The sequence below is a fragment of the Pristiophorus japonicus genome, chromosome 2 (genome assembly GCF_044704955.1).
Source record: "Pristiophorus japonicus isolate sPriJap1 chromosome 2, sPriJap1.hap1, whole genome shotgun sequence".
NCBI classification, from domain to species: Eukaryota; Metazoa; Chordata; class Chondrichthyes; family Pristiophoridae; genus Pristiophorus; species Pristiophorus japonicus.
Genome location: NC_091978.1, coordinates 92940840 through 92959468, shown reverse-complemented (window position 1 = coordinate 92959468; position 18629 = coordinate 92940840). Strand labels below are relative to the sequence as shown.

Below are 18629 nucleotides of genomic sequence, written 5' to 3'. Positions count from 1 at the left end.
CGGCCTCGGACGGTGGGAAACCATGGAATGCCCCACCAACACTCAAACCACTAGTCAGGGAAGGGGCTAACAACTCAATGGGCGGCATCTGCAACTCCTCCAAAGTGAGTACAAGATATTTCACCCCGCTCCACATTCCCCTCCTCCTCACCCCCATGCTCTTGGTCTGGAAGGTGGGATTGGAAGATGGTCACCTCTTCATGCTCGTCCTCGTCTGAATATTCTTCTCCATCGTCAGGGTTGTCCTCAAGTTCTGCAAAATATAACAGAACACAGACAAATGGTTAGCAGCAGAGGAGGGGGCAGGGTAGGTGATATGAGTTGGATCACACAGCGCAGACAGCAGGCTGATTTGAAGAACCACGATGAATGATAGCACATTGCATCAACCGAAACTTTGCTGAAGGAGACATCCCCATGAACCGAAGCATGGCTAGCCCATGCAGTATTTAACATTTAGCAAAGCCAGACTGTGCAATTTGTAGGACTTACCCTCTCCCTCGAGTGTGGGCCCAGCTTCTGCAGTGGTAGTTGCTTTTCTCCAGGCAGGACCCATCAAAGCAGCGACTCTCTCTTCCAAGGGTATCAAGTGGCTACAGATTTGCCGGGCCTCCTCCTATTTGAGTTCTTTCCCTTTTATTATGTGCCATCTTCCTCTGCAAAGATGAAAATGCAATTTTGTAGAGAGGGTGTCTTTCTGTTGGGTGGGACATAAACAGCTGGTCACATTTACAATTACAATTCCATTGAATAAATGAAAATATTACTTAAACTAACTACTTGACCTGCCACTTCTTTTTACACTGGCCTCCAAATCTCATGGTGGTCACCATTGCGCAGTAATCTTCTGCAAGTTGGTTCCAGCCTTTCTTCATTTCTTTGGGTGGAAATTTTATGTGACCTCTGCTGGTGTCCAGCTCCTGCCATCTGGTCTCAATCACAGTAACTAGTGTCTCATCTTCTTCCTGTAAGAAATTCTTGGTCCTTGCACTGCATTGCATCTTATATTGCTGCAGCTCCAATTTTTCCAATGCTCACACACAGCACTCAACGTTGTCACACACACAACTGGCTCTTTAAAAATGGCTGATTGCCAACCTGGAGCTATACTGCGCATGCGTGTCCATTGAAATAACATCAAAAACATCACTTTTTTCCCCGCGCATGCGCAGAAGAAGCAGCATCGTTTTTTCGGCGCAGACAGCAGGCTCCACCCCCCGAGGTGACTGGACACGCTGCGTGGTGCCAAATTTGAATTATACATCGGGGAAATTTTGGCAAAATATTTCTGGTACATTTCTGGCCTAGTAAAATGGGTGTGACTTTGGCTATATGCCAGAAAACGGACTTGGGCAAAATTGAGCCTATTAATTTAAGGATGCGCTTATTTGTACTGCAAAAATGGCCAACATGCTCCACCCTTTGTTTCTGATTGGGCCCCTTGGAGGATAAGCCACACCCTGAAGGTCTCACTGACTTTGCAAATTGTAACTCGATCCACTTTGACTTCCTGAAGCGACAGAGCTCAGAGCTCCCCAGAAGCCAGCAAGCTCCAGCCGAAATGCCTTACCCCAGTCCAAGTGCATCCCTCCCCGAGCCGAGGTGCCTTACCCCAGTCCAAGTGCATCCCTCCTCCAGCCAAAGTGCCTTAACCCAGCACAAGTGCATCCCCCCCCACCACCACCATAGATGGGGTAGGTCAGCAGTTGGAGCTGAGGAGAGCGCCCTCTGTTGCACCTCTGCTCACTGCAGTTGTTAGATATCTTCCTCTGCAAACATGAAAAGAGCATGGCATGAGCTAATTGATTGGTAATATCATGGAAACATAACAGCTTCCAACGTTATATGCTAATAGGGTTTGTATCCACAATTGATGCATGGTTATAACAAAAATCGTGTTTAGGATCTAATACTTGACAAAACTTCTCTCTCGACTACAATCTCCATTGAAGAGCCTCCGGGGGTGGTGGGAATAAGTGTTGTGTATCTGTAAGGCTTGCACTCCCATGTTCCGCCACCAGGGAGTGCATACCCTGAAGTCCCAAGGGATCCCAGCATCCCTTGGGAGTACTCTATATAAGCCAGCCCCTAAGACCTGTTCCTCACTCTGGAGTGTCTTAATAAAGACTGAGGTCACTGTTACTTTAACCTCCCTCTGTGCAGTCTCATCTGTGTTAGGAACATAATAACTGGCGACGAGTATACCAATCCAACACAAAGCTGCAGCAAACTGAGGGTATCCTGCAGAAGTTCTCGGAGGGAGAGGACTGGGAAGCCTATGTGGAATGGCTAGACCAGTACTTTGTAGTCAACGAGCTGGACGGAGAAGGAAGCGCTGCAAAAAGGAGCGTGGTCCTCCTCACGGTCTGTGGGGCACCGACCTACAGGCCCATGAGGAATCTTCTGGCTCTGATGAAATCCACAGATAAGTCGTATGAGGAGCTGTGTACACTGGTTTGGGAGCATCTTAACCCGAGGGAGAGCGTGCTGATGGCGAGGTATCGGTTCTACACGTGCCAGCGATCTGAAGGTCAGGAAGTGGCGAGCTATGTCGCAGAGCTAAGGCGATTTGCTGGACAATGTGAGTTTGATGACTACCTGGAGCAAATGCTCAGAGACTTTTTTGTACTTGGCATTGGCCACGAGAACATCCTACGAAAACTTTTGACTGTAGAGACACCAACCCTCAGTAAGGCCATTGCGATAGCACAGGCGTTTATGTCCACCAGTGATAACACCAAACAAATCTCTCAGCACACAAGTGCTAGCAATGTTCAGAAATTAACTGGAACTGTGTTTGCGAGCAGAAATATACAGGGCAGAAACCACGAGTCTACAACTGCCAGCAGGCCTCAGGTGACCCAGGTGACTCAGAGTCTGCAACAAAGGATGAATGCAAGGCAATTCACACCTTGTTGGCATTGTGGAGGCTTCCATTCGGCCTATTCATGCCGCTACAAAGGGTATGTTTGCAACCGCTGTGGAGCAATGGGGCACCTCCAACGAGCTTGCAGCTCGCAAAACCTGCTCATCACCACGTGGCAGAAGAAGATCGCCCTGCATGGTAGATCAAAGCAATTTCGAGCCTCAGAGAGAGGAGGCAGATGCTGAAGTACACGGGGTGCACACATTTTCGACGAAATGTCCACCTATAATGCTAAATGTAAAATTCAATGGCTTACCAGTAGCCATGGAACTGGACACTGGCGCTAGCCAATCCATCATGAGTAAAAAGATGTTTGAGAGACTGTGGTGCAACAAGGCACTCAGACCAGCCCTGAGCCCCATCCACACGAAGCTGAGAACGTACACCAAAGAGCTTATCACTGTCCTGGACAGCGCCATGGTCAAGGACACCTACGAGGGCACGGTGCACGAACTGCCACTCTGGATTGTCCCGGGCGATGGCCCCACACTGCGTGGAAGGAGCTGGCTGGGCAAAATCCTCTGGAACTGGGATGACATCCGAGCGCAATCACATGTCGATGAGGCCTCATGTACCCAGGTTCTTAACAAATTTCCTTTTCTTTTTGAGCCAGGCATTGGAAACTTTTCCGGGGCGAAGGTGCGGATCCACTTGGTCCCAGAGGCACAACCCTTTCACCACAAGGCACGAGTGGTACCTCACATGATGAGGGAGAGAGTGGAAATTGAGCTGGACAGGCTGCAACGCGAGGGCATCATCTCCCCAGTGGAATTCAGCGAGTGGGCCAGCCCGATTGTTCCAGTACTCAAAAGTGATGGCACAGTCAAGATTTGCGGTGATTATCAAGTAGCTATTAATCGTTTCTCGCTACAGGACCAATACCCGCTACCTAAGGCAGGCGACCTATTTGCGACGCTGGCAGGAGACAAGACGTTCACCAAGCTCGACCTGACTTCGGCCTACATGACGCAGGAGCTGGAGGAGTCTTCGAAGGGCCTCACCTGCATCAACATGCACAAGGGACTGTTCATCTACAACAGATGCCCGTTTGGAATTCGGTCGGCTGCAGCGATCTTCCAGAAAAACATGGAGAGCCTACTCAAGTCAGTACCACGCACGGTGGCTTTTCAGGACAACATATTGGTCACGGGTCGGGACACCGTCGAGCAGCTACAAAACCTAGAGGAGGTCCTCCAGCGACTGGATCGTGTAGGACTGAAGAGGTCAAAATTCGTCTTCATGGCAACAGAAGTGGAGTTTTTGGGGAGAATGTCCACGGCAGATGCCAATACAGAGGTTATCAGGAACGCGCCCAGGCCATAGAACGTCACGGAGCTGCGGTCATTCCTGGGACTCCTCAACTATTTTGGTAACTTCCTACCGGGGTTAAGCACCCTACATGTGTTATTGTGTAAAGGTGAGAACTGGGTATGGGGAAAAAAACAAGTAATTGCTTTTGAGAAAGCCAGAAAAATGTTATGCTCCAACAAGCTGCTTGTATTGTATAACCCGTGTAAAAGACTTGTGCTAGCATGTGATGCGTCGTCGTACGGAGTCGGATGTGAATTACAACAAGCTAACGTTGCAGGGAAGTTGCAACCTGTCGCCTATGCCTCCAGGAGCTTGTTTAAGGCTGAGAGGGCCCACAGCATGATTGAGAAAGAGGCATTAGCGTGTGTGTTCGGTGTCAAGAAAATGCATCAGTACCTGTTTGGCCTCAAATTTGAGCTGGAAACCGATCACAAGCCCCTCATATCCCTGTTCGCTGAAAACAAGGGGATAAATACGAATGCCTCAGCCCACATACAAAGGTGGGCACTCGCGCTATCAGCATATAACTATACCATCCGCCACAGGCCAGGCACCGAGAACTGTGCGGATGCTCTCAGTCGGCCACCATTGCCCACCACGGGGGTGGAAATGGCGCAGCCTGCTAACTTGTTGATGGTGGTGCAGCCCGCAGACTTGTTGATGGTCATGGAAGCGTTTGAAAATGATAAATCACCTGTCACGGCCCGCCAGATTAGGACTTGGACCAGCCAAGATCGTCTGCTGTCCCTAGTAAAAAACTGTGTACTGCATGGGAGCTGGGCCAGCATCCCCATTGAAATGCAAGAGCTAATCAAGCCGTTTCAGCGACGAAAGGACGAGCTGTCCATTCAGGCAGACTATCTGTTGTGGGGTAACCGCGTAGTGCTACCAAAAAAGGGCAGGGAGACGTTCATCTCGGATCTCCACAGCACACACCCGGATATAGTAATGATGAAAGTAATAGCCAGATCCCACGTGTGGTGGCCCGGTATAGACTCTGACTTAGAGTCCTGTGTATGGCAATGCAGCGTGTGTGCTCAGCTGAGCAATGCACCCAGAGAGGCACCACTAAGTTTGTGGTCCTAGCCCTCCAGACCATGGTCAAGGATCCATGTCGACTATGCGGGCCCGTTTCTCGGTAAAATGTTCCTGGTGGTGGTGGATGCTTTTTCAAAATGGATTGTGATACGTCCTTACTATACAGTAGAAATGCACACGAGACCCATACTTGAGAGGTCACTCTGTGACCAGTTACCTTTATTACCAAGACCTCAAGTGATGAAGGTGGGTGGAGCTTCACCTTTTATACCTGAAAATCCAGGTTAGGAGTGTCTCCCACAAGCTCACCCACTTGTGGTCAATGTTCTCAAGGTGTACAACTTAGGTCAGCTTATACATGGGTTACAATGATAATTGAATACATGATATCACCTCCCACCCAAAGTCTAATTGGGATCACAGGCTAAGTCTCTCTGGTGGTTTACGCTCCCTTGCAGAGCGCCTGAGTTGGGGCTCCGGTTGTTGGGCGCTGGCCTGAGTGTCTGCTGTTTGCAGTGCCTCAGGCCTGTCCGGACTGCCCACAGTGACTGGGCTCTCCTCCACTTGGTTCCGGTGTTCGGTCACCTGTGGTGGAGTAAACTCTACATCGTGTTCTTCCTCTGCTTCTTCTATGGGGCTGTTGAACCTCCTTTTAGTTTGATCCACGTGTTTGCGGCAGATTTATCCATTGGTAAGTTTAACTACCAAAACCCTATTCCTGTCTTTGGCAATCACAGTGCCTTGCAAGCCATTTGGGCCCTGCAGCATAATTAAGGACAAAAACAGGGTCATTGACATCAATAAATCGCGCCCTCGCATTCCTGTCATGGTAGTCACATTGTAACTGACACCTGCTCTCAACAATTTCTTTCATAGTTGGGTGTATAAGGGATAACCTGGTTTTGAGCGTCCTTTTCATTAGCAGCTCTGCGGGTGGAACCCCTGTGAGCGAGTATGGTTGGGAACTATTGGCCAACAGGAGGCGTGATAAGCGGCTTTGTAGGGAACCCCCTTGGATTCTGAGCATCCCCTGTTTGATTATCTGCACTGCTCGTTCCGCCTGGCCGTTTGAGGCCGGCTTGAACGGTGCCGTTCTGACATGGTTGATTCCATTGCCTGCCATGATGTCCTAGAATTCAGTGCTTGTGAAGCACGTGCCATTATCGCTGACCAAGACATCCAGTAGACCATGGGCAGCAAACATTGCCCGTAGACTTTCGACCGTGGCAAAGGATGTGCTTGAATTTAAAATGGCACACTCAATCCATTTGGAGTAGGCATCTAATACAACCAAAAACATTTTTCCCATGAAAGGACCTGCGTAGTCCACAATAATGCGTGACCATGGCTTGGCGGGCCAGGACCAGGGGCTAAGGGGGGCTTCCCTGGGTGCATTGCCCAGCTGAGCACATGTGTTGTACTTGCGAACACAAAGTTCCAGGTCTGCATCGATCTCTGGCAATTGCCTTCATCATGACAATGCCCGGGTGCTCATTGTGAAGTTCTCTGATAAACACCTCTCTGCCCATCTGGGGCATGACGACTCGTTTTCCCCACAGTAGGCAATCGGCCTGAATCGAGAGTTCATCCTTGCGCATATGAAACAGTTTAAATTCCTCAGGGCATGCCCTATACGTGGCTGCCCAGTCCCCATTCAGGACACATTTCTTAACTAAAGACAGTAGCGGGTCTTTATTTGTGCAGACTTTAATCTGACGGGCTGTCACAGGTGAGCCTTTGCTTTTGAAAGCTTCAACAGCCATGACCATCTCAGCATCATGCTCCATTCCTCCCCCAGTGGTGGCTAGTGGAAGCCTGCTGAGTGCATCAGCACAGTTTTCAGTGCCCGGTCTGTGCCGAATTGTGTAGCAATCGGCGGCTAACGTAAGTGCCCATCTCTGTATGCGAGCTGATGCATTCGCATTTATGGCCTTGTTGTCGGCCAAAAGGGACGTTAGGGGTTTGTGATCTGTCTCCAGCTCAAATTTCCTGCCAAACAGATACTGGTGCATTTTTTTTACTGCATATACACATGCTAGCACTTCCTTTTCGACCATCCCGTAGCCCCTTTCTGCCTGGGACAGACTTCTGGAGGCATCAGCTACCGGCTGTAACTGCATATTGGCATTAACATGCTGCAACACACACCCGACCCCATAGGATGATGCATCGCACATTAGAACAAGTTTTTACACGAGTCATATAACGTTAACAATTTGTTGAAGCATAACAAGTTGCGTGCTCTATCAAAAGCCCTTTCCTGACTGTCCCTCCAGACCCAACCTTTGCGTAGGAGCATGTGTAGCGGCTCTAACAGCGTGCTCAATTTGGGAAGAAAGTTACCAAAATAGTTCAGGAGCCCCAGGAACGAACGCAGCTCCATCGTGTTACGGGGTCTGGGTGCTCTCTGGATTGCTTCCCTTTTGGACGCAGTGGGTCTGATCCCATCTGCTGCTACCCTCCTCCCCAGGAATTCTACCTCTGTAGCTAAGAAGACACACTTCGCCTTTTTCAGTCGCAGCCCTACCCGGTCCAGTCTGCATAGCACTTCCTCCAGGTTGTGGAGGTGTTCTTCAGTATCGCGACCCGTGATGAGGATGTCGTCTTGAAAAGCCACCGTCCTTGGAATCGACTTGAGGAGGCTTTCCATATTTTGCTAAAAGATCGTGGCGGCTGAACGAATCCCGAACGGACATCTGTTATACTCAAACTACCCCTTGTGTGTTGTGATGGTGGTCAGCTTCTTCGACTCACTCGCCAGCTCCTGGGTCATGTAAGCTGAGGTCAGGTCCAATTTTGAAAAAAGTTTGCCACCGGATAGCGTCGCAAAAGGTCCTCCGCTCTCGGTAGCAGGTATTGGTCTTGGAGTGACACCCGATTGATGGTGGCCTTGTAATTGCCACATATCCTGACCGACCCATCCGTCTTGAGCACCGGCACAATAGGGCTCGCCCAGTCACTGAATTCGACTGGTGAGATGATGCCTTCCCTCAGCAGGCGGTCCAATTCGCATTCTATCTTTTCCCGCATCACGTACGGCACCGCTCTGGCCTTGTGGTGTACTGGCCTGGCGTCCAGGTTTATGTGAATCACTACCTTGGCCCCCATGAAATTGCCGATGCCAGGTGGAAATAATGAGTCAAATTTGTCCAGGACCTGTGAGCATGATACTCACTCCACAGAAGAAATTGCATTGACATCGCCCCATTTCCAGTTCATGACAGCAAGCCAACTCCTCCCCAGTCGTGCGGAACCGTCCCCCGGGACAATCCAGAGTGGCAACCTGTTCTCCGAATCTTTGTGGGTCACGACTACCGTGGCGCTGCCTGGCACCGGAGTGATCTCCTTTGTATATGTCCGTCGCTGTGCGCCAATCGGCAATAGTTTTGGCCTCCTGGCCTTGGACACCCACAACCTTTCAAACTGTTTGATACTCATCAGAGACTGGCTGGCCACCGTGTCTAGCTCCATTAATACTGGATGCCATTGAGGAGCACTTTCATCATTATTGGTGGCGTCCTGGTATATGAACTGTATATGTGCTCCACATGAACTCGCTGAACTTCAGCTTCCAGCGATTTCCCCCAGTATTCATTTGGCCTCGTAAGGCTTACATTGGGCCCGTCCTCCTCGTACATCAACCTGGTTGCAGGCTTCCTGCAAATACGCGCCAAGTGACCGCTGATGTTGCAGTTCCTGCAGGTATATTGCTGATACCTGCAAGCTCTGGCTGGGTGTCTGCCTCCACACCTCCAGAATGAGCTGGAAGACCCGTTGTTGGAAACAAAAGGTCCATTACCAGTCGATCGTCTCTGAATGTCTCTGTAACTGTCCTTAAGCGCAGGTGTTGATGGCCCCATTACTGGCCGCATTGTCCATTGTGATGGCATGAATCGCCGTTCAGCTAGCCATTGTCTCTGTTGAATTCCCCCTTTGGATTCGACTACATGCTGGGGCATGTCCGATTTCCCTTGTCTGCTTAGAGAACTGTGTGCCGCGTTAACAATGTTGCCTCCCTGGTCGTTTGCCGCATTTGAGCCAACATTTTTGTTATACATCATTCTGGTCTCTTTCTCCCCTGAGATATCTGGGCTATCAGACAAGGTCAAGTCTTTGGTCTCAATCGGTTTCCTGAAAACCCCAGCGTGCCCTATGCCCTCAATAAAAAAGTCTTGCAGCACCTCCGCTCTGCATGCATATGTGAACTTACATAGGCTCGCCAGTCGCCGGAGATCTGCCACAAAGTCACGAACGCTTTGCCCTTCTCGCCGCCGGTGCATGTAAAACCAGTGTCTCGCCATATGCATGCTGCTCGCCAGTTTAAGGTGTTCCCCGATCAATTTACTGATCTCTTCGAACGTCTTGTCCGCCTGCTTCTCTGGCGCTAGAAGGTTGTTCATCAGGGAGTACGTTCTGGATCCACAAAGCGTCAGGAGATGAGCCCTGTGTTTGTCGGCCGAATCCTGTCCCAACCATTGCTTAGTGACAAAACTTTGCTGTAGTCTCTCAATAAAGTCGTCTCAATCATCACCAACACAGTACCTCTTTCCTGTGCTGCTAGTGGCCATGCTCGCGTAGTTTAAATCCCAGTTTCTCGTCGCCAGTGATACGTCCTTACTATACACACAAGGCCCATACTTGAGAGAAGGTCACTCTGTGACCAGTTACCTATATTACCAAGACCTCAAGTCTTGAAGGTGGGTGGAGCTTCTCCTTTTACACCTGAAAGTCCAGGTTAGAAGTGTCTCCCACAAGTTCACCCCCTTGTGGTCCGTGTTCTCAAGGTGTACAACTTAGGTCAGCTTATACATGGGTTACAATAAAAGTTGAATACATGACAGATTGAATGTGAAATAATGTCGGGAAGCATCGTCACCGCCATCAATGAAAGTCTGAGGGCCATGTTTGCCACCCATGGCTTGCCTGACATACTGGTGAATGACAACGGGCCATGTTTCACCAGTGCCGAATTTAAAGAATTCATGACCCGCAATGGGATCAAACATGTCACCTCGACCCCGTTTAAACCAGCCTCCAATGGGCAGGCAGAGCGGGCAGTACAAACAATCAAACAGAGCCTTAAACGAGTCACAGAAGGCTCAGGCTCACTCCAAACCCGCCTGTCCCGAGTACTGTTCAGCTACTGCACGAGACCCCACTCGCTCACAGGGGTGCGCCCGGCTGAGCTACTCATGAAAAGGACACTTAAAACCAGGTTCTCACTGGTTCACCCCAACCTGCATGATCAGGTAGAGAGCAGGCGGCAGCAACAAAATGTAAACAATGGTCACGCCACTGTGTCACGGGAAATTGATCTGAATGACCTTGTGTATGTGCTAAACTATGGACATGGTCCCAAGTGGATCGCGGGCACAGTGATAGCTAAAGAAGGGAGTCGGGTGTTTGCAGTCAAACTAGACAATGGACAAATTTGCAGAAAGCACCTGGACCAAACGAGGCTGCGGTTCACAGACTGCCCTGAACAACCCACAGCAGACACCACCTTTTTTGAGCCCACAACACACACCCAAAAATCAACGACACCACCCCGGACCAGGAAATCGAACCCATCACGCCCAACAGCCCAGCAAGGCCAGGCTCACCCAGCAGCCCTGCAGGGCCAACAACACGCCAGCCCAGCGAGGGCACAGCCAACACACCAGATCAGACATTTGTACCGAGGCGGTCCACCAGGGAAAGAAAGGCTCCCGACCGTCTCACCTTGTAAATAGTTTTCACTTTGACTTTGGCGGGGAGTGATGTTGTGTATCTGTAAAGCATGCACTGCCATGTTCTGCCACCAGGGAGTGCATCCCTGAAGTCCCAAGGGATCCCAGCATCCCTTGGGAGCACTGTATATAAGCCGGCCCCTAAGGCCTGTTCCTCATTCTGGAGTGTTTTAATAAAGACTGAAGTCACTGTTACTTTAACCTCCCTGTGTGCAGTCTCATCTGTGTTAGGAACACAATAATAAGGATAGCTGGTGAACTCGGCAATGACAGTAGCTAATGTCCCAAAGTGTCCCGGGCAGAGACTGACCAAGGGCCGCTCTCCCCCAGTCCAAGCTGGGTTACTGTGTAAGTGACAGCAGCTGGAGAGACTGACACAGTAAGACTTAAAAAGGGCACAGGTTCTGAGTCCTGTCCACATCTTAGCAGTGAATATATGCAAGAACAATAAGCTTAATTTCAATCCAGGAGATTTATAATTACAATTTGCATCATTACAATTTAAAATCTGTACTTACTTTTGCCGAAGCAACCAGGCTGTTCCAGTGCTTCCGGCACTGGTCGGATCCCCTTGCCTCGTGGGACGCTGACGACACCATGTCCACGATTTCGCCCGAGATTTTACGGTACGCCTGGGGTGGAGGTTTCCCACGCCCACCCTGGGTTAATTGGGCCCACCGCAAATGCACCTCCCCGACGAGGGCCTCGTTGGCTTCACCGGAGAAGGGTTTGGCCCTTCTCTTCCACCCCCCTTGGAATCAGACTTTTTTGTGCCAGAAATATTCTCTTTCTCTCTCTGCCAGTAATATCCTCTTTCTCTCTCTTTTCTCTTCTCTGACTCTGCTCCCCTCTCCTCTCTCGCTTCTCTCTCTCCCCCACCCTTTGCCTTCTGCACATGCGTGGATGTCCCCTGACCTCCCGAATTGCGGGAAAATCTGAAAAACGCATGCATGGAAGGCTGTTGCTAGGAAAGCCTTGCCTTTCACATTGCTGAGGCCCATTTTGCATCACTGAGCTATCGCTGCGCTATCGCCCCCCCCATAAAATGCCCAAAGTAGCGATCCCAAAAATGGCCGTTGTTACAGTAATCCTGAAGGCTGAAAAATCGCTCAGGCTGGAACATCGCCCATTTTTTGGGCCCTAGTGATCTAAGTGGAAAGTCCAGCCCATTGTGTATACAATATTAACAGGTTTATTGGGTATGAAGTGAATAGTGACAGTGTCATGAGGTTGGAAGAACATGATCCGTCTTCCCCCCACCCGTGACTCTCTTCCCCTCCCCCCTATGTCTCTCTCCCCCCCATCCTCTCCCTCTCTCCCCCCCCAATCGCTACTCCCCCTAGACCCACTCGCTCTCCCCCCCGCCTCTCTCCCCCCCAGCCTCTCTCTCTCTCTGCCCCCATCCTCTCTCTTCCCCCCAGCCTCTACTCCCCCCAGCCTCCCTCAGTCTCTCCCACCCAGCCTCTCTCTCTCTCCCCCCAGCCTCTCTCTCTCTCTCTCTCCCCCCCCCAGCCTCCCTCAGTCTCTCCCACCCAGTTTCTCTCTCTCTCCCGACCCCCCCCAGCCTCTCTCTCCCCCCCAGCCTCTCTCTCTCTCCCCCCCAGCCTCTCTCTCTCTCCCCCCCAGCCTCTCTCTCTCTCTCCCCCAGCCTCTCTCTCTCCCCCCCAGCCTCTCTCTCCCCCCCAGCCTCTCTCTCTCCCCCCCAGCCTCTCTCTCTTTCTCCCCCAGCCTCTCTCTGGCCCCCCCAGCCTCTCTCTCTCTTCCCCCCCATGTCTCTTTCTATCGGGCCCACACTGGTCACACTCACCCCCACCATTGGATCCAGGATTGCCGCCATCGGGCCCAGGCCCGCCACCATTGGTCCACCCGCGCCCCCCCGCCCCCTGCCGCCCATCAGGCCCCCCCTTCCCCACCACCATCGGGCCCAGGACCACCATTATCGGGCCCACACCGGCCGGAGAGAGTTGGAGTCTCAGTCCTGCTTCTCGGCACCACGTGCAAGGAATGATTCGGCCAGATGGGGGGCTGAGCTTGAAAGGGGGGCGGGGATTGTCGCCTGTCGGTTCAAAAAAGTGCAGGGTGGGTGGGGCTGGACAGATGCCTGTCTGTCAAAAAAAGTGCAGTACAAATAGTTACATCGTTAATTTAATGGAACAAACCATTCTGCTATTTTGTTTACCCACAACAGCAGTTCACATAAATTCATCAGTGTGTGTATTCAACAGTGTCTGGTATACCCTTCACTTCAAATTACATTTAGGCATTTTATGCAAAATTCTAAAAATAATGGAGTAGTTGAAATCTATGCTCTGCTCCAAAAAATAAATTGGGCCAAATTTTATTAGCCAGTGTGCTGCCACAAATTATATGTCCCAGAACTTGTTGGGCAATAATTTATCAAGCACACATAAATTATTTTGATTGCTATCATTGGTACTTATGCAAGATTTTTGTTCTGTACCACAAGCAAGGGAGCTGGAAGCACAAATATGGTGCTGAAGATACCAGCTCTATAAATTTGCTAATTTTTATGAAGGTGCACCAGGTTTCTTGGAGGCAGCAAAGGCACTATTCCTGATAACATCTGTGTTGGAGGGAATTGGGTAGTGCAGTGAATTAGACACTGCCCTTTTCCACCTGGAACCTGGGTTGGAATCCAGCTTGGATTGATGTGATAAACATCTTGCCTGTCTGCTGGCTGTAAGGGTCCGATGTGGAATGAGTTTGGACAGTTTCAATCCAGTTCCTTGTGCACATCAGCCTACAGTTCAAAATGGTTCATAATTTGGCAGTCTCTCTCAGAGAGGCAACAGAATGGCTGGTGTAAGAAATGGTAAAAATATCACACTGGTGCAGCAAGAAATGCTCTTTTGAGTTACGCGCTAAGGCATGTTGTTGGGCTCGAGTTGAGGGAGTTTCATTCTGCACTGGGTGTCCTGTGCCTGACGTGGAAGTGGTTAATGCTGACACTAGATGCCTGAAATGGGAAATGCCTGAAAAAGTTCCGTTCCTGAACACGGACGTCCCTCATCTTGATGAATGCAAAAAGCATAAAAAAAACCAAAATGATATTCGACAGCACCAGCTCATTTTTGTGGAACATAGGAACAGGAGTAGACCATTCAACCATTTGTATTTATTCCAGAATTCAATGAGATTACAGATGATCTGCATCTTAACTTCCTCCACCTGCCACGGTTCCATATCCTTTTATTCCCCCTGCCTAACAAAAATCTTCGATCTCAGATTTAATGGTATTAATTGAGCTAACATCTACTACTTTTTGTAGGCGAGAGTTCCACACTTCTACCACCCTTTGTGTGAAGAAGTGTTTCCTAACTTCTCTCCTGAATGGCCTGGCTCTGTTAAGGTTCCGTTCCCTTGTCCTAGACTGTCCCACCAGTGGAAAAAGTTTCTCTCTGTCAATTCCTTTCAAAATCCTAAAATCTTCACTCAAATCTCCCCTTGACCTTCTATATACCAGGGAATACAAGCTGAGTTTATGTTTACAAGTGACAGGTATAGGAGCATAGTGGTTATGCTAGTATTCCAGAGGCCTGGAGTAATGATCCAGAGAACTGAGTTCAAATCCCACCACAGTGCCGAGGGAACTTAAATTCAAAATAATTAAATACATCTGGAATTAAAAGAAAAAGCTATTCTTAGTAATGGTGACCATGAAACTACTGGATTGTCATAAAAACCCATCTGGTTTACCTTACCGAGTCTGGTCTATATGTGACTCCAGACCCACAGCAATGTGATTGACTCTTAACTGCCCTCTGAAATGGCCTAACAAGCCAATCAGTTGATTTCAAGGCAGCAGCTCATCCAATTAGGGATGGGCAATAAATGTTGGCTGTGAATGAATTAAAAAAAACTCTCTTCATAATCTAACTTTGATAACAAGCTGTAGCTAAACTTGTTGCCCTTTATATTCTAGTCCTTTAGCTATTATGATTAGTCATTATGATTATTAGCCTTTATGATTATTTTTTGTACCGGACTACATTTTAGTGATCTGTGCATATGGACCTTTAAAACACTTTGGGGGCAAAATGTCCCTTTTTTATAGTCCTGTTAGCACCTCTGGGGGGGCGCTACCGCCTCCCGGGAAATTGCCTGGGAGGGTGCAGAGGTGCTGCCATAGCAGCGGCATGTCCCACGGTTAGCGCCCCTGGCTGCTGCACAACTGCCGATGATGTCATTGTCGTGCACGGTGACCCCTCACCGCCCCGCGCCAACCTCTTAACGTCCCATGGGGTAAATTGCCCATCCGGCCAGGAGGCTGGCGTGGGCGGATGTCAATGATGCTGGTGGACATCTGCTCTCGGAGCGGTGATTAAAGGAGAGGGCGCCAGCACCCCGAGCTGCCATCTTTTTTTTATCGCCCGACTCTCGGGTCAGTTCGACGATGGGGCCCTAGCATGTTCCAGACCGCCATCTTGCATCCTGGCACTCCTTCTTGGGTGCTGGGCTGCTGGCCCGCTCGCACGCTGTCCTGGTGGCCCAGTGAAGGCCATCAGAGTGCCACCCGCCATATTGGTACAGGCAAAAAAATAGGTATCCAGGGCCCATGCCAGAAAGGGGAATTAGAGTCTTTGCATATGCAAATAAGGGATTGCACTCAGGAAAATTAGGTCTACATAAGGCCTAACCAGCATTTATTAAATGGACCACTGCAGGCCACCATCAAAAAGGTAAGTTTTGAAAAAACACTTATTTGAATGTGGAGCTTGGAGGTGCAGGAGTGCTGCTGCTGCCTCCACTGCACTCCCGTAGATCATTACCAATTGTTCTCACTTGTATTTCCTCCCCCTTTAAACATTTATCGGAGGCGGGTGCCAGCGACGCAGCTGGCCCCTAAATTCCAAACCTTTTCAGTGGCAAGCTGCCAAGGAATGCCCACACTGAGCACATAGGAACAGGTGTAACCCATCCAGCCCCTCGAGCCTGTTTTGAGCATAGTTTCAAAGCTGCCAAAGCTCCTCTGGTACCTCGTCTAAATAGCCAAATTTCAGATGCGAGCCAAAGCAGTTAGTGCCAGCAGGCTAATTACTTGTGGATGCCATCAAAGCTAAGTCCAATTGTGTTATCCGCATGTACACTTTCAATTGGAGTTATTGATCATCAGTTAGGAGTAGGAACCTTGGTTTATTTCTCCCCTGCCTTCTTAATTTAGCAGTGCTGAGATCAATTCCAGAATCAGTAAATGCTGCCTTAGTTGAGATAAACTAACTGTGCACATCCAGCGGATTAAATCTGAAAGCTTTCTTGTCTATTTGGTTCAGTGCATTCATCCATCAAGCCATTGTCCATACCTTTTTCAAAGAGTTGCAAGTATTTAAGGGTTTATGACAGTGCCAGCATCTGAATAACATTGCTTTGTTTTCTTTAAAAGGGTAAAGGCAAATTGAGGACCTACTGGCTGCTTGGCGAGCAAAAGGATGTTCCCGACATCTAACGTGACGTCTGGTGTGACTTGCTTGTACACTATTATACTGCAGAGCAGTGATTGTTCAAGCTGTAGTTTATTTGTTACAGAAACAAACTTTGGCTATGTTAATTTCTGGAGAACAGATCTTATAGAAAATATCTGTAGCCTAGATGTATCCCAGGTATATTTTATACCTGAACAAAGCTGCATTTTTATTAAGATCTTTTTTCTTCTTAGGTGAATACTTTTCAACAATAAACCATTATTTTTTGTGCTTTCTATATTAAGATTTATATAATGTGTTTGAGAAGATATATAAATATAATATTTTCCCCATCTACAAGCTGTATATACTGTGTATCTAAGATATTGCTAAATATTTTGTTCAAATAAACCAGATAAAACCTGCTTGATTGTCATTTCAGTAAATGCTCAGAATATTGAGAGATGACCCATACTGTGTGCAAAATATTCTGAATTAGAATTTAAGATTATTTTCATGATTTGGGGAAATGGAAAAAGGCCAATTGGTCTGACCAGCCTGTCCTCTTTTGACTGATCTCAACCCCAACTTCTCACCTTCTGAGTCACTCATCTCTCCAAGAACATATTGTTAAGTATGCAATAAAGGTTCAAACTGAGTACTGTTTAACTAAGCAAGGTACAACTTTGGCTCTGCTTTATTTAGGCCCAAAGTGCCTGACTCTCAAAATGCTTGGGTGCTGCTCAGTGGCCTCCAACAATGACACCATCTGGTGGCTACAAACAGAATGTACATACATGACAATACCCCCTCTGAGATCTTATCACAGTCTTTCACAGGTTGAGACGGTCCGGTGCTTTGTGCTCCCGGGTTGACTGTCTCAGTTCGATTCCAGCCTTGGGTGAGTGTGCAGGGTCTGTTGTGGTTGATGGCTGGATGACTGACTTGTTGGTGGTGGGAGTAGCCATGTCAGGAATTGCAAGCCCATTTTTATTGAACAGGTCCGTGATAAAATTTCCGGGTTCAATGATGATCCTTGAGTCCTCTGAAGGCTGTTGGTAGGTTGGTTGGTCGTCGATGGTTTCTTCGTCCGACTGCTCTGGCTCGTCTATGTGTATCAGCTTTGTCTGATCCATGTGTTTCCTGCAAGTTTGCCCATTCTTGAGCTTAATAACGAATACTCTGTTGCCCTCCTTGGCCTGACCGTACCAGCGATCCATTTGGGACCCTGACCATAGTTCAACACATATACAGGATCATTAACAGAAATCTCACGTGACACAGTTACGCGATCGTGGTACCCTTGTTGACTTTGTCTTCTGTATTCAATATGATTACTTAAATCCGGGTGTACCAGAGATAGCTTAGTCTTAAGGCCTCTTTTCATCATGAGTTCAGCAGGCGAGACCCCTGTGAGTGTGTGGGGTCTTGTCCTGTAACTCAGCACTATGCAAGACAAGCGGGTCTGCAATGACCCTTGGGTTACTCTCCTCATGCTTTGCTTGATAATTTGTACTGCACGTTTAGCTTACCCGTTGGATGCAGGCTTGAACGGTGCTGACCTTACATGTTTTATGCCATTAAGTTTCACAAACTCCTGAAACTCCTGACTGGTGAAGCACGACCCATTATCGCTCACCACTATGCCAGGCATGTGTCGCGAACATGACATTGAGATTCTCTATGGTTGCCATGGATGTGCTGGATGACATGTTTATGCATTCTATCCACTTTGAATAAGCGTCCACCACCACTAAAAACATCTTGCCCAGGAAGGGACCTGCAAAATCTACATGAATCCTGGACCAAGGTTTGGATGGGCATGACCACAGACTCAGCGGCGATTCTGCTGGTGCTTTGCTGAGCTGCATACAAGTGTTGCACTGATGCATGCATGCTTCCAGCTCAGAAGTAATTCCTGGCCACCATACATGGGACCTGGCGATGGCCTTCATCATCACTATACCAGGATGTGTGCTGTGTAACTCACGCACGAACTTATCTCTCCCTTTCTTGGGCATTACAATGCGATTGCCCCACAATATGCAATCTGCTTGATTAGACAGTTTGTCCTTGTGACGAACATATGGTTTGGCCTCCTCTCACATTTGCTTAGGTATGGCAGACCAATCCCCTTTGAGGATGCAACCCTTTACCACCGATCAAATTGGGTCCTGGCCGGTCCAGGTCTTAACTTGTTGAGCA

General features: G+C 48.9%; 1 protein-coding gene across 2 annotated transcripts in view; it reads left to right on the top strand.

The window, feature by feature from the left end:
- The window catches only part of npr2 (natriuretic peptide receptor 2), a 255740-nt gene extending 238906 nt beyond the window's left edge, over positions 1 to 16834 (top strand). The window contains exon 22 of one of the 2 annotated variants that reach the window (XM_070868404.1): positions 16406 to 16834. In XM_070868404.1, the coding sequence (XP_070724505.1) occupies positions 16406 to 16468 (63 nt within the window). In that variant the 3' untranslated portion in view covers positions 16469 to 16834. The remainder of the gene's footprint in view (positions 1 to 16405) is intronic. The other variant, XM_070868405.1, reaches the window with a different exon arrangement.
- The last annotated feature ends 1795 nt before the right edge of the window (positions 16835 to 18629 follow it).